Below are 23,638 nucleotides of genomic sequence, written 5' to 3'. Positions count from 1 at the left end.
ATCGGGATAACAACTGGGACATTTCTTGGTTTTTCCATCTATTTCTTTTTCATTAATGTGGCAAGCAAGATGCCCTTTGACATCATTCCTAACATCATTGTTATGTTCGCGTAACCTGTCATTAAGGCATCTGCCGGTCTGCCCTATATATTTCCGGCCGCATTTCAGTGGTATAGAATAAATTACATTATTTTTACAGGAGACATATTGGTTCTTATGATTCTTTCCACATTTTTTGGCTTTATTAGCACGAGGGTTCACGCGATTACAAAGGTTTGATAATTTGTCAGGAGCGGAGAACACCACTCGCACTTTGGCTCGGCTCATTATCCTCTTTAGATTGTGGGAAAGGGTGTGGCAATATGGGATAACTGTGACTTTCTGTTGGTTTTTCTTTTCATTCTGTGGAATAAGTTCATTAGGATCAGCCTTTCCCAAATGAGATAGTGTATGCTTCAGCAATTTCTGAGCGACGGATACCAGAAGATAGGGCGGGTAACCTGCTTCTTTTAGCCTATTGCACTGTTTAAGAAAACTAAACTCAGTGTGGTGTGTACAAGTCTTTTTGAGCGCGTTGGAGAGGCATAGATTAGCAATGGCACGTTTCACCGTTTTTGAATGAGCGGAATGGAACGGAAGGACCGGTTTCCTGTAAAATGTCTCCTGTAAAAATAATGTAATTTATTCTATACCACTGAAATGCGGCCAGAAATATATAGGGCAGACCGGCAGATGCCTTAATGACAGGTTACGCGAACATAACAATGATGTTAGGAATGGTGTCAAAGGGCATCTTGCTTGCCACATTAATGAAAAAGAAATAGATGGAAAAACCAAGAAATGTCCCAGTTGTTATCCCGATTTTAAAAGGTCGGACGTCATTGATTGCCACAAAGATCAGCTTACAAGGGAAATCATAGAGGCGTTCAATATTTCATTGCAAAAAGATATGTGCATCAGTGCTGCCTCAGTGTTTTTATCTGACAAAGAAATGCAATACCTGTCTGCTAATCTGTGAACGTGTTTGACGATAACGCTGTTTGATTGCTTCCTATATGTTAACGCTTTTATGTCTCCCCCTCTTCTTTGTCAAGAAAGTGCTTATATTGCCTGGTCTTGCAATAAAAATTCAGTTGTAAGTTAGCGCCCGTCCTGTGTGTCTCGCTGTGTCCTTGTCTTTTTAGCGCTATGCACCAATCGAACCATCACCAACTCACCCACGCTTCCACTCTTGCTCATCTATGTAGGGCTCTGTGCCAGCAGCGAAGCGCTTCGTCGCCCTGGAGAGACGCCTAGCTGTTTTGTTTACAACACCCAAACCTGTTCAAGTTGTATTTTGTTAATGCTGTGTTCTGCTACGAATAGTGTGCTCACTTTTAGCATACCAACGAAAATGTTTTCATACAATGTGCTCAATCGAGTGTAATACTTCAATCGCCCTGAAATGAGGATTTGAAGCAAGTTTGTTGAAAATTATTGAGCTAAGCATCTCAGTACCACGACTTGCCACCTCTTTATAAGCTAGTTGCATATGATGCTTAATTTTTTTCTAATATATTCGCACCGTCAGCATCATTCTATCTGCTAGATTAGTCGTTTGTTGGCTAGATTCATTAGGCGCTTGTTTATTTCCCACAGTTTAGTTTCTTGAGTATATTTTATTGGCCAAGAAAATGCGGTAAAAGCACATTTCTCTATGCAACCTGTTATGAGAGCCCGGAAAGGTCTGAAAGAAGTCTCCAGTCTGTTAGCGTTTGTCTTTTTATTACTGCGCAATTCCTTCCCCTGGGCGGCGGCCTTCCGCTCCTTGGACCCTGAGTGGTGCGTCGACCCGTCCAACGCTTTGGCGCACCTGCGTGGATTTCGACGCGCGCATGCAACCTCGGACCTTGCTCGCATCGCATGCGGTGAGAGAGTACGGTCCGGGGAACGCCAGGAGTGCGAAGTGCGCGAGGACGGGATTGAGCTGTGCGTCAGCACGGAGAGCAGGGGCTGGAAAACTGTGCGAACGAGCGTGTGCGAAACAAAGATGTGTCATTGTAATCCAGTTGTTATTTGTTAATATATCCATTGTACTTTTTCGTATTTTGTTTGTGTTTCCAGTCTTTTCTTTCACATTTGTTTTTCGTTCTAATGCTAAGAAGTCAGTTTACATGTGGGTATCTTCTCTCCATGAACAATATTTGTAAAAAAAAAAAAAAACTACCTTCCCCGCGCACGCCTGTAACTGTTCTACAACAGATGTAGTTAGAGAATAAATAATCTTTGATACCGAATTAGGCTTAATTGTAAAACGATTGCTTTATTTAGTTTTTGAACTCTACAGTTATTCCTTCTTGCCATATGTAGTGCAAGCATTGTATTGCAGTGAACGACGACGGAATCGCGTAATTCGGGGTGTCAAGAAAAGCGGAGAAACGTTACAGACTTGTTTTTTTCGCCCTTCTGCGAAAAAACAATAAATGAAGCAGAAATTATAAAATTATGCTATCCATGCACATGGCATGCCGTCGAATGAAATGTTGTTCTGCTGAGCTGCCGTTCTTGTATACTGGCTGCTACACGAAGCTATTTCGTGTTCCTATGAAATTCAGTGTGACAAAGCCCCACGCGGATATATTTCGAGTTTCAAGTTCTTGTGAAATGTGAAAGCCGGCCCTCCGTCGTGCCGCGGGCGACTCTAGCTGGCTCTGCGATCATTTTTGCCACTGCACTGATTTGAATATTCGCGGCTTGTTTAGCAAAAAGCTGGCGTACTAGTTTGCCGAATGAGTGTTTCAAGGTAATCATAGAGCATTTACCAGTACCGTATGTGTGCGATATTCCATCAGGGATTAATTCGCCATGGTCATTGTATGCAGTCGTACTTTTGATTATACACGTATGCGATGGTATACTCGTTTGCAAAGCCTACAACGTAAGTTAGGCGAGCCTACTTATGTCAAATAGGTATATGAAAGAAATGGCGCCTTAAAGTATAGCGGCTGACGCACTGCGTCGGAGATTCCCGCCGGGGCGGCGGCCGTGTGCACCTTGAACCACACGTGGATTGCATCGCGCAGCGTGTAACCCGACAAACCCCACCTGCAGAGCGCATCCACTCGGGCAAGTCGGCGCCGCTGTTGCTGGCGCCGTGCCTTCATGTTTGTGTTCCTTGGTTTGTACTGTTTTCAATTGACCTTGTAAGCAGCGAACAGAGCGTCCCTATTTCGGCGCGAGTGAGTGCGATCACTGAACTGGAACAGAAGTGCGCGGTGTGTCGTCAACAAGAGCAGACGCTTCAGAAAAAAATGTGCTAACGAGTGCGATGAAGAAAAGTGAAACTGTAACCCAGTTAATTTTTTTCAGCATAACCTTAATATTCATACTGAGATTGTATGTGCAGTGTTTTCTCTCCATTTTTTTCTAATACTTCTTTGAGCATCAAAGGATCAGGAAGCGTCGATACGATTTGCCATATATGGGAACATCCATGCATGTGCGGACCCACGTTTAATTTACCGCTCAATAACCCAGCTTTAATTTAGATCACCAATGTTAAATCGTTTAAGCGAAAGTATGTGCTGCGATACTTCGTATTCGTATAGCTTAATTAAAAGGCCTAGTGTATTTTTAAAGTGTATTTCGATGGAAGCGCGCTCGCCATAGTTGATCTCAGTCACGTACGAGCAATAATAGGCCGACGCTTATCTCTCAATAATTGCATCGAACTGCATGCGTGTCCTGCGGTAATCGTCTGTTTGAAGCCACTTTTGTTAAAACTAATACACTCGGGGGCAAAGATATTTGCTAAAACTTTTGGAATCCTCTTCACCCAGAGCAGCAGGAATCGCCACGGGAGCAGCCACGAAGGAACCTAGACCATTGCCGAATAGAATACGAAAAATAGCAACCATTGCCTATGCACGATATATGACATGTCTTTTTGATTATTTATAATCTCCCGGTCGGCGTGGAGCTATTTATCGCCGCCGCCGCCCTGACAAACCGGCAAAAGGTGGTGAACTTATTGATATTTGACGCCGTTGACCGATCGTCGGTCTCATCCAAATTCGTAACGGTATACATGTGGATTAATTACAGTGCCAGCTTAAGCCAATGAAAATCTAGTGTAAAAGAACACGGTGTAATCCCAAGCATCATCAACAAAAGCTAGGTGGGATTAAAGCAAACACGACGCAAACCAGCACCGCGGAACTATAATTATTTAGACACAAGATTTACGAAACATTTAAGATTGCAAAGGTAACTTGAAAACATCGATTATAACAGCACAGTTAACGAATCCAAATATTAAATGAGTCTGCCAGCCACAAAAGCACGCTAATGCGGTTTTCCACAGATTATTTCCAGCCACATGCTAATATAATATTGACCAGTAGGTGAACTAGAAAAGACAATGTTGACTTAAGAGTATGCCAATGCATCTGGCGGCACGTGGTAACAGTTCTGACAGTATTGCCTTGTCCAGGATATGCCATATATTGGCCAACGTCAGTGGAGTAATGGCTAACGCTGTTCGATATAGCCATCCTTATGAAATGGCCATGCCAGTACCGTTGATATGTAAGGTATGCCAGTGTATATCTGACATTGGTGGGCCATTGTAACAGAGCTCACATATTTGTCCTGCATATGTCGAATATTGGCCAACATCAGTGGAGTGACGGTTAATGCTGTCCGTTATAGTCATCCTTATCAAATGGCAACGCCAACACCGGTGATACGCCGGATATTAAGGCCCATCATTGCCATCCTCGTATAATGGTACCACCGATATTGTGAGAGCATCGGTTATGACGGGCCAATGTTGTTATCGTTATAATTAGCTACGACCAATATTGGTTACCAATGGAATCCTCAGGGCCAGTGTTGGACGTGTTATAGAATGGCACAACCAATACAAGCCATAAGATGGCAGCGCTGGGCCTACATAGGGCTGATCTCTGCCAACTCACTGACAATATTGGCCCGGGCTCTTGCGCTGTCTGGGTATATGGGCGAATATGGCCCGTACCTCTGCGGCGGGTTTAGGCGTTTCCGGGCTTATGAATGCATTTAATTCTGGCCTGTTTCCAAGATGCTGGTAATGTTTTCTGCTTTAAGTTTTGGTTGCAGTAAGCTATGCGTTGGAAGAGTGATGTGTCATTGAGGTACCTCGATATTTATATGTTACATTTTTTGATCGTTCAGTTGGGTGCCAGTCAATTACCTCCTTACTGGTAGAAAACGTGATGAAGGGTACGGTTCCGCAGTTCACAGAAATTGTAGCACTTTTTAACTTTCTTTGTTTACACTTTATTGAGCGAACGAATTATATAATTTTGACATTCATCTTTCTATAAGTGAATTTCGCAAGCAATGGCGTCCAGTTATTTCTTTTCTCAAACGTTCTGACGCAATTCAAAGGAGAGTAGAAAATTGAGGCCACTTTTCTTTGCTGTAAACTACGCGCGAAATATTTTATATATTATTTTATATTCTTTCATTATACAATGCTGGTATTCATTACTTTTTGTTACAATATGTCAGTGTAGAAATTAGGTAAACCTAGTAACAAAAAAAAAGAAAAGTGGATTTGAATGCATGGGTTTAAATGCATATAACAAGCAGTAATGAAATAATACAGGTGATGACTGCGAGCTGCAAACATATCGATACATGCTAGCGAGATTTCTCTCCAAAAATTAGATCAATAACCTTTTTATTATGTAGATAGTGGTACCTGTAAAGCAAGGTTTATATTTTTCTTGTGTTGTTTCGTGGATCCCTATAGAGCATCGCGCATTGAATTTTAAATTATCAGGCCTCAAAAAGCCTCTAAATATTTAAAATATGGCATGAGATGGCCAGCCGTGTATGGAGTTTGTGTGAACAGGGTATTTGGCATGTGAAGGGCATACGAGAGGCTTGATCGGATCGATTTATATTTCCGATCAATATATTATATTTCACTCACGAAACGCCGAGAATAACACAAAATCATTTCAAAATAGTGTTGTGGATATTGGGACCACCGCATTTTTGCCAAAATTCAAATATTGTTTACGCTGCAATTCTTAGGCCGGAGACTTGAAATTATGTCGAAGTCTGCCACGAATGCTCGACACGTAATTTCAGAACACATGTGGAGCTCTTTTCTACTTTTACTTTTCCCTAGTTTTAAATCGTGGAGGGGAGCGACAAATTAGAATTTGCAGACTTGGTCATAAAAGTCTGCTTGAAAGAGAATAACAAGTTCATATTTTCTTCCCGTTTAATGCCCCGCAAACGAAAAAAAGTTATTTTAGATTAAAGTTTGCAGACCGAGAAGTAATCGACTAATATTGGGTTAAACAATTGTAGACTGCGATTTAAAAGTGAAGCGGAAAGTTCTCTTAATAATTGTGAAAGAACTAGGTATTCCATTACAAAGACTTTGAAAGGAGCTCTGGTTGCAGATTGCCTTACACTCATTTCGCCACCTACAAAAGCAAGGCGTCCGTGTGCTGTGCGATGTCAGTGCACGTTAAAGAACCCCAGGTGGTCGAAATTTCCGGAGTCCTCCACTACGGCGTCTCTCATAGCCTGAGTTGCTTTGGGACGTTAACCCAGGCAGCACAACAGCCCGGGCCAATATTGTCAGTGAGTTGGCAGAGATCAGCCCTATGTAGGCCCAGCGTTGCCATCTTATGGCTGGTATTGGTTGTACCATTCTATAACACGTCCAACACTGGCCCTGAGGATTCCATTGGTAACCAATATTGTTCGTACCTATTTATAATGATAACAACATTGGCCCGTCATATCCGATGCCCTCACGATATCGGTGGTACCATTATACAAGGATGGCAACGATGGGCCTGGATATCCGGCGTATCACCGGTGTTGGCGCTGCCATGAGATAAGGATGGCTATAACGGACAGCATTAGCCATCAGTTCACTGATGTTGGCCAATATTCGACATATGCTGGACAATAATGTCAGCTCTGTTACAATGGCCCGCCAATGTCAGATATACACTGGCATACCTTACATATCAACGGTATTGGCATTGGCCTTTCATAAGGATGGCTATATCGAACAGCGTTAGCCATTACTCCACTGACGTTGACTATTCTATGGCATATGCTGGACAATACTGTTAGTTCTGTTACCATGTCCCGCCAGATGCATTGGCATACACTTTAGTCAACATTGTCTTGTCTATTTCACCTACTGGTCAATATTAGATGCAAATTAGCATGTGGCTGGAAATATTCCGTGGGAAACCGCATTAGCGTGCTTTTGCGGTTGGCAGGCTCATTTAATACTTGGAGTCGTTAACTGTGCTGTTATAATCGATGTTTTCAAGTTACCTTTGCAATTTTTAATGCTTCGGAAATCTTGTGTTTAAATAGTTATAGTTCCGTGGTGCTAGTTTCCGTCGTGTTTGCTTTAATTCCACCTAGCTCTTTTTGATGTTGCTTGGGATTACACCATGTTCTTTTACACTAGATCTTCATTGACTTAAGCTGGCACTGTAATCAATCCACATGTATACTGTGACGAATTTGGATGAGACCGACGATCGGTCAACGGCATCAAATAAGTTCACCACCGTTTGCTGGTCCGGGTGGCGGCGGCGATAAATAGCTCCACGCCGACCGAGAGATCAGAAAGAATCAAAACGACATGTCATATATCGTGCATAGGCAATGGTTGCTATTGTTTGTATTCTATTCGGCAATGGTCTAGGTTCTTCCATGGCTGCTCCCGTGGCGATTCCTGCTGCTCTGGGTGAAGAGAATTCCAAAAGTTTTAGCAAATTTCTTTGCCCCCGAGTGTATCAGTTTTAACAACAGTAGCTTCAAACAGACGATTACCGCAGGACACGCATGCAGTGCGATGCAATTAATGAGCGATAAGTGTCGGCCTATTAAGGCTCGTACGTGACTCAGATCGACTATGGCGAGCGCGGTTCCATCGAAATACACTTTAAAAATACACTTGGCCGTTCAAGCTATACGAATACGATGCATCGCAGCACATACTTTCGCTTAAACGATTCAACAATGGTGATCTAAATTAAAGCTGGGTTATTGAGCGGTAAATTAAACTTCGGTCCGCACATGCATGAACGTTCCCACATATGGCAAATCGTATTGACGCTTCCTGCTTCGTTGTCGCTCTAAGAAGTGAAGTATTAGAAAAAAACGGAGAGAAAACACTGCACGTACAATCTCAGTATGAATAATATTAAGGTTATGCTGAAACAAATAACTGGGTTACAGTTTCACTTTTCTTCATCGCACTCGTTCGCACATTTGTTTTTTCTCAAGCGTCCGCTGTTGTTGACGACACACCGCGCACTTCTGTTCCAGTCCACTGAGGGCACTCACTCGCGCCGAAATATGGACGCTCTGTTCGCTGCTTGCTAGGGTGCATTGAAAACATCACAAACAAAGGAAGAAAAACATTGAGGCACGGCGCCAGCAACAGCGGCGCCGACTTGCCCGAGTGGATGCGCTCTGCAGGTGGGGTTGTCGGGTTACACGCTGCGCGATGCAATCCAAGACGCAGGCCCTGACGCTCCACGTGTGGTTCAAGGTGCACACGGCCGCCGCCCGGGCGGGAATTTACGACGCAGTGCGTCAGCCGCTATACTTTAAGGCTCTATTTCTTTCATATACCTATTTGACATACGTGCAGCTAGCGTAACTGACGTCTTAGGCTTTGCAAGAGTAGACCATTCCATACGTGTAAAATCAAAAATACGACTACAATGACCATGGCGCATTAATCACTGATGGAATATCGCACACATACGGTACTGGTAAATGCTCTATGATTATCTTGAAACACTCATTCGGCAAACGAGTACGCCAGCTATTTGCTAAACAAGCCGCGAATATTCAAATCACTGCAGTGGCAAAAATGATCGCAGAGCCAGCTATAGAGTCGCCCGCGGCACGGCGGCGGGCCGGCTTCCACATTTCACAAGAACTTGAAACGCGAAATATATCCGCGGGGGGCTTTGTCACACTGAATTTCATAGGAACACAAAATAGCTTCGTGTAGCGGCCAGTATACAAGAGCGGCAGCTAAGCAGAACAACTTTGATTCGACGCCATGCCAAGTGCATGGATAGCATAATTTTAGAATTTCTGGTTTGTTTGTTCTTTTTTTCGCACAAGTGCGAAAAAAAGAAGTCTGTAACGTTTCTCCGCTTTTATTCACACCCCCAATTTCGCGATTCCGTTGTCGTTCACTGCAATACAATGCTTGCGCTACATATGGCAAGAAGGAATAACTCTAGAGTTCAAAAACTAAATAAAGCAGTCGTTGTTTTACAATTAAGCTTAATTCGGTATCAAAGCTTATTTATTCTCTAACTACCTCCGTGGTGGAACAGTTACAGGCGTGCGCGGGGAAGGTAGTTTTTTTTTTTTTTTTACTAATTGTGTATGGGGAGAAGATACCCACATGTAAACTGACTTGTTAGCATTTGAAAGAAAAAAAATGTGAAAGAAAAGACTGGAAACACAAATAAAATACGAAAAGGTACAATGGGTATATTAACAACTGGATTACAATGACACATCTTTGTTTCGCACACGCTCGTTCGCACAGTTTTCCAACGCCTGCTCTCCGTGCTGACGCACCGCTCAATCCCGTCCTCGAGGCTCGCGCACTTCGCACTCCTGTCGTTCCCCGGATCGCTCTCTCTCTCACCGCATGCGATGCGAGCAAGGTCCGAGGTTGCATGCGCGCGTCGAAATCCATGCAGGTGCGCCAAAGCGGTGGACGGGTCGACGCACCACTCAGGGTCCAAGGGGCGGACGGCCGCCGCCCAGGGGAAGGAGTTGCACAGTAATAAAAAGACAAACGCTAACAGACTGGAGACTTCTTTCAAACATTTCCGGGCTCTCACAACAGGTTGCATAGAGAAATGTGCTTTTACCGCATTTTCTTGGCCAATAAAATATACGCAAGAAACTAAACTGAGAAAGAAACAAGCGCCTAATGAATCGGGCCAACAAACGACTAATCTAGCAGATAGAATGATGCTGACGGTGCGGATATATGAGAAAAAATGTAAGCATGGTATGCAACTACCTTATAAAGAGGTGGCAAGTCGTGGTACTGAGATGCTTAGCTCTAATTTTCAACAAACTTGCTTCAAATCCTCATTTCAGGGTGATTGAAATATTCCACTCGATTGAGCACTATTGTATGAAAGCATTTTTGTTGGTATGCTAAAAGTGAGCAAACTATTCGTAGTAGAACACAGCATTCACAAAATACAACTTGAACAGGTTTGGGTGTTGTAAACAAAACAGCAAGGCGCCTCTCCAGGGCGACGACGCGCTTCGCTGCTGGCACAGAGCCCTACATAGATGAGCAGCAACAGCAGCGCATCGTTCAAGGCTGATTCAAGTCCTGTCATCTAGGAAACGCTTGCTAAACGGAGGGTACAAAACCGAGACCATCGATCTGCTGAAAAAGCGATTACTAAAAAGCTCGAATGATGACGCGACAATCGCTTAGCCGGCATGACGGCGGCAGTTGTATTTTGTTTCAAAGAGGGCGCTCCGTTCTTTCGTCCCTCCAACGGCCGCTCGTTCGCTCGGCTCGACGTTCGGTGGCACCGCGCACGGAAAATGGTTCTTTCTTCAAGAAATATTCCATGTAAGTTCTCAAATTTTTTCATTCAGATTTTATAAAGCGTTTGTGTATATTGGAGCAAAATATTAGCCTCTTAGATTGAGCATTTTTTAAATTACAAGCGTTGTCTCACATTTCATTTTTGCTGCAGGCTGCGTAAGCCATGTGCTAGGGAGATTTGTCTTCTTTTAGCATATTTCTTACGTTGTTAACTTTTCAAAAGTGGTTCTCAAGTATGCGCGACTTGATTCCGATCATTTTGCAGCTTATTTCAAGTTAAACCGTTGCTGTTTTGCAGAGTACTGATTTCCTAAAGTAAACAACTGCGTAGCATCGTAGCCCTAAAAGCCAACTTCGGATATTCACGGCGTTACAGTGGCTGGAACGGCGTATAGCCGTCACTTGGCTCGGCCGCTCGGGTGACCTCGGGCGGAGTCGGTGGAGTCCGGGCAAAAGCATATATTTTCGTGTCTGGTGCGAGAAAACGCTAACCGCATGAGTCGCGCGGCAGCACTATGCGCAGTGAGCTGAGGACCGCTAAAGCATTGCCGCTCGGCGCTGTCGCCCAGGTTCTGGGTTTTTAGAAATCGCTCATGATGCTGGAACCAGCTCGCGAGGCAGCCAATCGCAAAAGGCTTTGGGGTACTCACCTTCGTTGTTTTTTTTGTTCTTTTTTTTTTGCATGCAAAGTTTGTTTCCCTTGTCCGGTATGAGCGAAAATCCTGCAGACGCTCATTTCGTCTGATCCGTGCATATATGAGCGCATCGAGACGGTTTAGTAAAAGCTTGGTAGGGTAGTATTGCAAAACAAAAAAAGGCTAGTGTGGCTAGATATTGCTAATTTTCTAAAGTTGCAGAAAAACGCCACTGCTTTCAATCATGTCTGCATCGCAGTATAGTAGCACGCCGCTGCGCTGGGACCATTTTTTTTGGGGGGGGGGGGGCGGAGGGGGGGGGGGGGGCTCGACGCTTTTCAAGAAATTTTATCAGTGTTGCTGTTTAGTGCAAGAAACTGGATATAGCGTAACTATACTCATTTACTAAACGAAGAGGCGGCGCTAACAAAGCAAGGCTGAAAACGCGTCTCTGTCGCTGAGGTCCTTCGCTCTGTGCAATGTGTACTAGCGGCAGCGCCAGGCGTTATCGTCGTCGTCGCGCGATGCATCGCCAGGGATTGTGGCCTATTTTTTTCTTTCTGTATCGCTGCTTCAGCTGCAATAGATCAGTTGCAAAAACTACACGTCAGCTTCCCGGTGCGGCAGACATTCCTGCACAATGGTGGCATAGACTTTGGGGTAATAGTTGGGTACAGTGCTAGCACATCGCCTGACTGGAAGGGTAATCCCCGCACCTCTTGCCCATTCGTCACAGTATCATTCGCGTGCCCATTGTCGCCCCGCTATTACCCTCTCCGGTTAGTGTCCCTTTTCTAAATTTTCTTTCTTCACCCCTAGGGTGACAGTGCTCCCCCCTTTATTCCAGTGTTAAGAATGCCTGAAAACCTTTCTCTGACAATGGCCTGTGCGTGGGGAACTGCATCCCAAGCAGCGTGGACTGTGGTAGATGCATGTACTGCACCTAACTATTATCCCTGAATCAGGTTCTGTCGCCACTGTGCATGAATTCCTGCCTCATAGGGAAGCCGACTTGTAGGTTTTGCAACTGGTCTGTTATAGCATGTCCAGCAGGGCGGGAGCCTTCAGTGTGAGCGCTGGGTGGGCTCAGACAATTTCAGTTCCACGCCGGGTTCGGGTTTGTAGCATGAGGCCCGGCTCGGGCTCAAAATTTATGCCCGTGCACACCTCTAGTCGCGGCGGTTGTGTAGCACACGTCTGGCGCCCGTGCATGCTTTTAATTTTGTTCTCCGCACCATGACACTTTGCTCTAGCATCAAGACTGCATGAAACATCAGTATGCATTTTCCGGTCGTTATGCTAACTGATCTCCCCACCGCCCTGGCACAGCTATGTTATACCATGTGTAACATAGAGTTGCAATTAGTACTTTTTTTGAGACAGCTTTCAATTTAAATTATAGATTAACTAAACAGAGAAGAGCCGTGGTAGGCTTTTATCATGATTTAGAGGCATCGATTTAATGGAGACTTTCTTTCCTTGCATTTAGGGCTCTTTGCTCTATAACGCCCGCAGTCCAGCTGCTCCACTTGTATCATCGCATTGCTTTTGCACAAGCAATCATCTGCCATCAAAGGAGTGCTGCGTGAATGTGAGGCAGACAACATCATCATCATTTTGGTGCTGCATAACCTGTCAACAAATGTGGGAGCCTTGCCATGAAACATGCTGTGTGTAAGGAAGCACTGCCTCGGTAGGTATGACACGTTGCCTTTGTTTTGCTTTATATAAAGGCTTTAAAAAAGGTTCTGCTGGCTTTTCGCTATATGATTGCATGCTATATCACTTTTTCTAGCTTTTTAGCTCAAGACTTACATTTTCAGAAGTCTTGCCCACGGTATGCAGAAAATAATATCCTTCATGTCCCTGACAGTGCTTTAATAGCTGGTTCTATATTTCGTTGCTTTATTTCAACAGTATGTGGCTATTTCAAGTTGAGGCATGATTGAGTGAACCTGTGGTGTAATAGCACAATAACAGACATAGCATGTTGAACTGATGAAGTAGTTGTCATTTGCGTAACACGGGAGAGCAGGTGCTTTAAGTGATGGAATATTTAGCATACTTGATTATGCTTGCATTACAAGAATTCGCAGGAAGCCTGTATTGAGGTTTCAGAGAAGAAAGCCATTAAGTATTGCTCAAGTTATTTGCCTTCCACTCTCCCTTCATTACTGCTGCCTGCACTCTATGTATTTGTTCATACAGACATGCAGTTACTGACTGCTTGTACATTTCTGGTTGCCTACACTGGCTTCAGTCATGTAGATGTAATATTACTTTGATCTAAACCAGGCTATTTGCTCAAAGTGACAATTATAATCAATTCTCTCCCCAAGCCATTGAGATTTGCCATTAGCTCCCAACTCATTTTATTCGCAGCTGCAATGAATTTATTCTGTAACCCTAGAGCAAGACATTTGCAGAAAGGAGATCATCATGCAATACTCCTGCAAATTTTGTAAATTTTAGAGGACATTCTGTTTGTTTTTGCATATGCTTCTGTGTTCGGAAAACAGAGCAGACTTGCTTACAGTGCAGGAGGGGTGGGCTGCAAGACAAAAGGAAATTATTAGTGCAGCTGCTCATTCAGGCGTGCATTCCTTGTGCATTTATTGCTCTTATATATGTGCACGCCTGCATGCTTGCCAGGGCTTTCCCCATAATGGGTGGCAGTGATCTTGCCGCCTACCTCTCAGGGGGGCTGCCCTTTACCAATTACTTGCCCACAACCAACTCACCTCCTGGGCTTCAAATTTGTCATACTCAAGGACGATTTTCTGTGTTTGATGTTACCAGTGACGTCACTTAAGATACGCAGTGTACATCATTGGTCCATTAGTTTCATTTCGGGATGTTGTCACCCCTTATATTCCCTACTCATATTTCTTCTTCTACATCCCCTTGCAACTGCCAAACGAAATAAGACGTATAAAACTGCCAAACTCCCGCATTCTCTGAATGCTATGTCAACAACCAAAAAGCTTTTGCATGTCTTAATAAAAGTAGAAATGATCCGCCGATTATTTTTTTGATTGTCATGTCTAGTCAGACGGTTTAGTGAACTGCCACATGACCAAGCAAATTGCAACTGTAAGTGCACTGAGGAGTCATGCGTTAGAGCAAGCATATGGATCTTGTGTTGCTTAGCTGCTTAACTCCAAATATCCTCCTTTGTCAGACAAGATATTTTTTTAGAAAACTGGATGGGGAGCCAGAAGAAAGCAGATTGGATTCTTAGCAGCATTGCTACTTGTTACACGTGCGTTCCACCCCTGTATACATGAACTCGGCAGTATTGGGTCGAGTACATCTGTCGAGTGAAAAATCAGTTGTGGGGTTCATGTATACACAGTCGGGTCGAGTAAAATAGGCGGCGGAGCGGGTTGCGTTAACTCGCTTGCAGGGGGTAGGTTAATTCGCTTGACCCGCTTATCTAAAGGCATGTACACGCTGTCCAGTCATGGAGTCTAGTTATGGGGAACTCTGGGCTATGAAAAAGCCTCTAGAGCGGCGACGAGCGTCACTCGAAATGAATGCTTTTTAGCGCTCATCAACGATAAAAAATAATCGAAGCTCTCGATAGTAAAAAGCAATGGGATCAAATACGAGTAAGAACTTGCGCAATAACTTCGAATCTCGATGCAACGCTCTGCTACGATACTTACTCACTAGAAAGCGAGTTCATGTAGACATCAGCAGGGTCGAGAATGATGACCTTGCTGACTCAACGATGATTCAACCCGGTGCTGTCGAGTCCATGTAAACAGGGCTATTGTACTTGTAATTTTAGGTGAACTCTCATTTCGTGTATTGCACATTAAATTTGAGTAATATTGGTGCTTTCTTGCGTATGTGCTGTTTTGTTCTGCAAACAGTACTATTTCTCCAGACACAATCTTATTTTTAATTTGAGTACAAAATATTGTCCATTTTTGAAAAAAAAAACAATTTGTGAGTCTGTTAAGAAATTTTGATTTTGAAATATATTCACAAAATAGCAACGTTTTATAGATACTGAAATGTAAAATGTGTGCGAAACAACTTTTCAGCTCAGGATTAAACTGGTTTTTCAAGGAACTTATTGTGATAGGGTGAAAGTGAAAAATCACTGTTATGCTAGATGTATCGCTTTTTATGATCCCATAGTCACATCAAGCATTGTATTTTATGGTGTGCTTAAGCAATGAAAATAATATTTGGCCTCAGATATTCAGGCAGATTACTATTCTCTATACCAACAACTACTATGAATTGGTTTTAAGAAATCAGATGCCCGAGCACCACACCTGTTACCTGGACATAAAATCACCCATGTATGCCTAACTGAATATAATCTTGCACGTGGAAGGTTGCCGATGGTATGGCCATATGATTAGCTGTGATGAGGGAAAATGCATACCTGGTAGGCTTCTAGCTGATAAGGAAGTACAATATCATTGTACTCAGATCTAGCATAACATTTTCCTGCCTATGCAAAGTAAATTTCTAGTACGTGCTCAATTGCTCATTGCAGGCTGACTGTAATAATTTTAGCTGAACAAGCATGCACTGTATGATTACTAGAACTTCTTGTTGGGCTTGTTCGTGTTTATTTATTATAAACTGAAGGCGCCAAAACAATGCACGCACACAAGAAAAAAACGGGACAGAGTTCCACTCACAACTGATTTATTGTGCAGAACAGAGTACATATATATCTCACTGCAGGCACATGCCCAAGGAACACATTCAGCATCATGTAGTTTAACATAAGCTATGTTCAAGAAATGCTTTCTCAGAGAAAGAGGCTGTGGTATGAGGCATGGGCTTCTTGAACATATCTTATCTTAAACTACATGATGCTGAATGGGTTCTTTGCGCATATGCCGGCAATGAGATATATATGTACTTTATTCTGCACAATAAATCAGTTGTGAATGGTGCTCTGTCCCGTTCTTTTTTTCTTGTTTGTGTGCATGTTGTTCTGGTATCTTTAATTTATAATGAGCACTGTATGAAAAGTATTCCTTGGTACATTACAATTAAGGCAATTGTTTATACTTTTTTCTTGTTTGTGTGCATGTTGTTCTGGTATCTTTAATTTATAATGAGCACTGTATGAAAACTATTCCTTGGTACATTACAATTAGGGCAATTGTTTATAGTAGAATGCAGCAAGCAATAAAGCTGTGAAAACTAAAAAGCTGGAACTTGAAATGGTACGGTTATCTTGAGAATATTATATGCGTACACAGCCTTGAGAATATCTGCGATCTACACATCTCCCTCAGTTAGCTGATTGAAGATAGCTTGATTGACTCTGTCAGGGCAATTATTTCTTTATTCTGGCCGCAGTAATGTATGCGTGCCTGTAACTGGTGTACTGCAGAAAAATATTCTTTAATGTGTTCTTTAATATCATCCAGTCTTGCATGCTTAGTAATCCATATTGTCTATTGCAGGAATGTTTAAGAATTTTTTAAAAATTAAAAGTTCTGGAGCCTGAACCGTCAGATTTTCAGGAACTGTAATTCTATATGAACACTAAGCATCTACCTGAAGTTATCGGTTTGCCGGAAGCAGGTTTTTACTTCCAAATATCTTTCTTTTGTATCTGGAATGGATATTATTTTGCATATAGGTTTATCATCCCTACGTCATAAGATGCTGCATGCCTTTGCAGGCCCAGAAACCTGTCGCAAAGTGCTCTAAAAGAAGAATGTGTGGCAATAGGCCTTCAATATATACAGTAGAACCCCTTTATAGTAAAGCCACTGAGGCCAGCAAAAATATTTACTATATCACGGTATTTACTGTATCAGTGGTCTGTGATGACATGGTCCTGAAAGTGCTGTCTAGTAGTTAAATAGGCACTTACTGAACACGTCTTGGTGCTTAATGAAAAAAAAAACCTAAATACCTTCCATTTCGCTTTTATCATCTCTTTGTGTAATTTTTTCATTATAAAATTTCTCTACATCTTGTGGAAGTACCTTTGAAGCATGAAGACGTGATTACGAATGCAACCAAGTTCGATTTCACGTAAAAACAAAAGCCTTGCATGAACATGGTGTCCCTTTTTGCTCTTTCTGTCTTTTAAAATAAGTGATAAATTCGCATGACACTCAAGTGCTGTAAGACCTTACTCGCTGCACCTCCACTTTCTGCCACCACTGCCTCATGATTTGTACTGCACATTGCAGTGTATGTTGACCCATTTATTTCCCTTCCCTATTTCTTGCTGCACGTTTACTCCTTTACTTTCTGAATGGAACACGCTGCCTCCTTGCTATGTTTGTAGACAGCTTTACTTTCTTCTTCTTCGCGCTGCGCGCTTTCCCTCATCTGACTGCTGCTATGGCTAGTAGTAAAGCCACCTAAACGAACACTCGGGGTTATTGTTCTGTTTTCAAATACAAAAAGTCTTGGCTTCGCGACTCTAGGTAGTGCGCGGGAGTTGTCGCCATGGCCAGAAGCATTTTAACCGATTTTTACCAAAAACATCTTTACTATAAAGGGGGAAAATGTACAGTTGCCTATGGAAGATGAACTGAGACTTCAGTTTCACTTTACTATATCAGAGGTTTTACTATAGCGGGGTACTGTATTTTGTACTCAATCGTATAGAGCACCCAGACTTCAAACATGTGTTTGGATAAGTGTTGAGAAGGTGAGTTTAGATCTTATTGTGATATATGCTTGTCTTCTGTGCAGATGTCATTTGTAAGACCCACGAACCAATCTCCTCAACAAACTGTTCCTGAATGGTTGTTTCCTGCGGGGTGCCCAGCTTACTACCTGGGCCATGTGCTTCCCCCGCCCCCTCAACCTCATCACTTGATCCATTGACCCTTCACTGCCAACTATCATGCTCAACACAGTCCACTGCCATTTTCCATCCATGGTGGACACTGCCCTGAAATGCACCCATGCTCAGCCTCCTATTCCTGCAACACCTCTCGCACTACAAGGCTATGGTGCATCAACCCTGCTCAACATGTCCAGCCCCTTCCATCATGACCAATGCACACTGCACCCAATCACCTCTACCTGCACTACCTGGTCATGTGCTGCTTAGTGCCCTGTTTCCAATTACACCTACTAGCCTCTCCCATATTAACCCTGTATCCAATGCCTCCTGCACTGCATTTTGGCCCTCTGATGTCCTTGTGGCATTTACATGTATATGAGCTCTCAATAAAATGTTTTCGGAAAATATTTTGCTTGCCTCATTTAATTGCATGGTTTTTATGGCTCCTTAGGGAGATGACATGCAAGGTGGTATTCGGAAATGACTGCATAAGAAAACCACAATTGTCAGAGTGACAGTTAAGCAAATGGCAGCAGTAAGGGCAAGGGTAAAATAACTGCATGGCTAAAGGTGGCTTAACAGTGGCAGGCCACGTGTGCCGATGAATACTTGTTGCATGCCAATAAATACCAATATATGATACTAGCGGCACGGCCGGTTTATTGCCAATGTCAGCTGTGCCATTGAATACTAGTGGCATGCCAATACGTGACACTAGGGGCACGGCCAGCTGATAGCCTATGTTGGCAGTGCCAAGACAGGCGCAATGTTGGCATATAAGTCGGACCAATATATAAAAATGTAGTAATTTCTCAAAAAGCCAGTGTTACGCCAATGTTGGTACCAATTTTTGTCGACGTTGGGCCGGGATTGGTGCGATGTTGGTGTGCTGCCTGGGAAACCCCACAAACCAACCAACCAACCAACTATGTTACACGTTTCTTAATTTGAAAAAACATTTTGTGCCAAATTCGGAAAATGCTTCACGTATTGAATATATTGCTGGATGTTAAGTAAGTTGACAAATTTTAGTAGGTGCTGTTTCTCCCGTCCCAGTGTACATTAACAGTACGTAATTCATAATCACCCACAGCCACGCTATTTATCTGCTTCTAGGGTGGGTACACGCCTTCTTGCCGTTACACTTGCCCTGCAGGCTCCAGACACCAGGTTAACTATGCTGATGGAACTCCTTGCGTGGTAAGTTTAATGTTCGATACGGCCAACTAAACACAGCAAAATGAAAGCTGCAGTAGGCCTTAGCACAGAAATACACGGCAGAAATTGTCTGAACAGACAAATTACATCACTTGTTCTCAGTCATCTAGAATAACAGAGGTCAACACAGAGCATAATAATAAAACTAAGGATTGCATTGACCGGATCAAGGCAATGTTTTATCGGCTTTTACACTTTTTAAACTGGACCAGAGATAAACGCATTCACCAAGTAGGACCCTGCTCCATCTTACAATTGCGTCGTTAACATCCTGCAGGTTGAATATTAAGCCACCCAAATCTACCTTTATTGTTAAAAGTGGTCATTTACGTATTGTGTGACCTACAATTTCCGTTTCCTGCTAGTCTTTTTACCCTGCTTTTTAGTCATGGCGCAAAAAGTCCACTGCAGGAAAGAGACATAGACTCAAGGTTAAGAAAAAAAGAAGAAAGCCGAGGGGCTACACTTTCAACTGGACCTTATTTGAAAAGGTTTCACTCCTAAAATTAAACAACACTCATGGCGTGAAAACTACGCACAATTGTCCAAAAAGGCCATTTCATACTCAGGCAAAGATAACGACGAAGTGCTAACGCAATTTTCCCCATCCATTATAACGTCTAAAGCTTCTATTATTTCGCGCCGCTGCGTGACTAAGAAACTGTGTCTTCCCAAGCTGAAGTTTTCATTTGCATTTCTGGTAATGGCAAGCAAGATGCCGACTTAATCTGTCCTTCACTAGTTCGGTTTGCTAAGCGCTCTTTCATTGAAACAACAGCCGAATAAAGTAAATATCTAGATATTATTTGCCCACGTCATTCTTACGAAGCTTCTGAAAGAAACAGGATCAGAACAAAACCAAATGACAACTAATTTAGAGGTGCGTGCTTCACTCTTAAAATTATAAAATCTTAACTTTGGCTTCTCGTCTGCAGGTTGTGAATAATGCTGGAACCGTTATTGGACAGGCCGGAGTCTGCTTGAATGGAAAATGCCATCAATATGACTATTTGGGTAAGCAGCAATCTGCTTCTTCCTTATATTGTTTTTTTCTTCATATTTCACTGCAACAACAAAAACGTTACGCAATAAAAATTCACCATGTCTTCTGTGATCCTACGAAACTAATATGTAACTTATTTGTCCCCTGGACTAGTTTTCCCCCATTTACTACCGGCTTTTGTGATTGTGTATGATTGCTTTATTTGTGTATGTTACATCAACCATATAAACGTATTTCAGGTAAACATTTACGAATACATACACACATTACTATTTTTTATTTGTAAAGTTGAAGCGGTGCTCGTTATAATATTTAAGGCAGAAAAATACTGAAAATCAGAATAGCATTGCTGCAAAAAAAGCTAATTAACGATATCCAAACTGAGCTTCCAGCTAAACTACGCTGAAGAACAAGGACTATGCGATTCTTCAAAGGAAATGCTACCAACCGTCAGTGTGCACAAGGTACTACGTAACCATATAAAATAATGACGGTCACAAAACAGGTTGAAATAAATAACTGCAAAAGCATTGGGGTAATAACGGATATAATAAACTGCGTGCAGTACATTGAGTAAGAAGAAAAGAAAATAAATAAAAAACATAAAGTGCGGCTCTTGCCGTAGCAGCTGGAAAAGAACCATGACATAAGTGAAGCATGGCAATAAATTATACGATGTACCCATTTATTTTCGAAAGATCTTTCGGTAAGCGCGGAAACTTAATATTCCGCAAAAAATGCTTCCATCCAAACGAGACCGTGCTGACGCTCAGACCCTGATCGCGCTGAGAGTCTGAAATAGCAATAAAACGTAGAAGTACAATTATTATAGTAACCTTAATTTATGCTTCACGTCCACCCGCCGGGGTGGCGCAGTGGTTACGGCACTCGAATACTGTTCCCAAGGATGCGGGATCGAAATAAGGCCTCGGCGGCCGCTTTTCTGTGGTGCCAAACAGGAAGGCAAACGTGTGCATGCGATATCAGTGCAGGTAAAAGAACCCCAGGTGGTCTAAGTTTCCGGAGTCCCCAACTGCGGTGTCTCTCATAGCCTGAGTTGTTTTGGGACGTTAAACCCCATAAACCAACCAAACCGTTATGCTTCAAGTCCATTAAGTGATTGTATAGCGGACTTGATTGAATGTGTCCTGATATGCCTGATATTCTGAGATGCTATTCTCAGATTTGATTAGAAATAGGATAGCTTTTTTCTTAGTCGTTCGTGCAGCCTGTAACGTCTTCACTAGGAAAGCCACCAGTATCTAGTCTTTAAAAAGAAATCAGGCTTATCGTCTTACCGTTTGACATAGCGAAATCTATAATAACTTCGTTTTACCAGTAAAACCCTACTTTCCTCTATCGAACAACCCCTAATCTCTTTATAATCTCGTCTTTCAAGGGTGTCCATCTTCTCAATTGTTCAAGATGAAGCGCCGTTCGAAATCGCATTCTCGTTCTCTTCCGATTGTCTCCCAAGCCGATAGGGTACCAAGCACTCCCATTGCTTCCATTCAGTCTTGTCCTTCCACCTTTATCTTTTCGCTTAACATATAAAAGAAAGATCTTTATTTTCTCTCCATCACTTTGCAAAAATATTAAGAAGTTACCCCCAAAAGCATATGGACACACCTTTCCTAGCTAATGATTTTATACTAGGGAACAACCTTGATATCATTGTAGTTAAACAACTATTGATCATACCCTCATCTTTTAACTAGTAATTTTCTTGCAATTTGAAAATGTTTCAAATATCATTTGTCATTATACGCGTACGAATTCCACGGTGAATACTAAAACTGACCAGGCAAGCTTACAAAGAAATTGACGTGGTATGGGTGGCGGCTCATTCGGGGAATCCAGGAAATGAGGCGGCCCAAAACGTGGCTCGAGGTTTCGTCAGCCGAGGCGGTGGGTCGTTCATATCCATGGATTACTCAAAGGAGGAGCTGTCATCTTTTCATAATGTCGCAGGACATTACAGACTGGAATGGCACAAGTTTCTACCACCTGACAAAACGTTGGAGAAGGCACAGGATACCGCTTGGGGGAGACTCCAGGCGAGATCATTTCTTAACCCCTATTTGTTAGCAAAAAAAAAAGCACCCTACGTGCAGGTTCTGTCGCGAAACAGCCAAGTATGATCACATAATATGGCAATGTAAAGAACCTCCACCGGAGGGTCTAGTACAAATTCCAACTCTTCAACGATAGGAGGACGTTCTCGTCAGATCGGACTCGGGCATTCAAGCCTTGGCTCCCGAGTGGGCTACTATGGTCGCCGCCAGCCATGTACTGTAGGCCATCTAGAGCGGACCGTCTGCATTTGCATTTTGACGAAATAAATATTTTCCTCCTCAAAATCATGGTGGATAAATATTGGTTTAAAAGCGACATTAATGTGCATGCTATACTCATAGGCAGGAAATTGCGTGAGGACTTAATGGCGATCTTATTCATCAAAGCCTATTTTTTCCTATATGAAAATAGTCTGGTACATTTTTTCTATGAAATAACACCATCTAGTGGTCTGAGTTTGATACTCAATGACGCCTTGTACTCATTGGTTTTTAAATCATCCATGATAAGTCCTAGCCTTGTGCTCATCTCTTATGAAGTGACATTATTCAGAAAACACTAATTGAAAAACCCTTTCATTGATAGGAATTGATAAATAGGACCAGAAATGGCTTTTCAATGCATAACGAGGACTTAGGTTTTCTAATTGAGATACTAGTCACCGATTCATCATTGCAACTATGTAAAATATTCCAGAAATTACTGGACAATTTCCCGGTTTACCTGTGCCTAGATTAATAGTTTCGATATCCCAAGATAGCTGGCAAACAGGCCAGGAGCTCGCTTGAACCTATTTTACCGGAAGGCGCCCGGGGACATCTGAGAGCTGCCTCCCATAGTCGTGCTGGGTGCTCGATTGGAAAGTCACCCGTGGTAGGCGAGGGAGTCCAAATGATCCCATAAAAAAAGCCGCCATTGAGGTCCCTTCCAAATGGAGTCTCCTAAATGTCTGTGAACATGTTTAGAGTTCAGTATTGCTCGTTTTGCCTATTGCGTCCCATCAGCTGCACTAAGAATTTCTTTCTTCAGGCCTGGTCGATGTTCCGAAACTTGCAGGCGCTTCTTTGGCTTAGGATTAAGAGTTCAGGGCATTGAAGCCAGACACAAAGCCGAACACCAAGCCGGAGGATTTCCAGAACCTATTATACTGGTGCACACCTGACGACATTCATGAAACGTGTCCGCTATTACTGGAACGAATGCTTCAAACTGATTCTCTCTTTGGGATGGGTCTTTACTATCCGTTTCGGCAGTCAGCACAAAGTCGCTATAGGATGCCTTGGTTA

The 23,638-nt window shown here is 42.8% G+C and overlaps 1 protein-coding gene across 2 annotated transcripts in view; it reads left to right on the top strand.

Moving 5' to 3' along the window:
• LOC146174891 (uncharacterized) overlaps positions 1-23,638 on the top strand; it is a 134,595-nt gene that overhangs the window by 65,808 nt on the left and 45,149 nt on the right. For both annotated transcript variants that reach the window (XM_084583241.1, XM_084583240.1), the window contains exons 6-7: positions 19,172-19,255; positions 20,209-20,287. In XM_084583241.1, the coding sequence (XP_084439367.1) occupies positions 19,172-19,255; positions 20,209-20,287 (163 nt within the window). The remainder of the gene's footprint in view (positions 1-19,171; positions 19,256-20,208; positions 20,288-23,638) is intronic.

The sequence above is a fragment of the Amblyomma maculatum genome, chromosome 11 (genome assembly GCF_055883805.1).
Source record: "Amblyomma maculatum isolate TAMU_Amacu chromosome 11, ASM5588380v1, whole genome shotgun sequence".
NCBI lineage: Eukaryota > Metazoa > Arthropoda > Arachnida > Ixodida > Ixodidae > Amblyomma > Amblyomma maculatum.
Note: the sequence above shows the minus strand (reverse complement) of the source record. Positions and strands in the feature narration are given on the sequence as shown.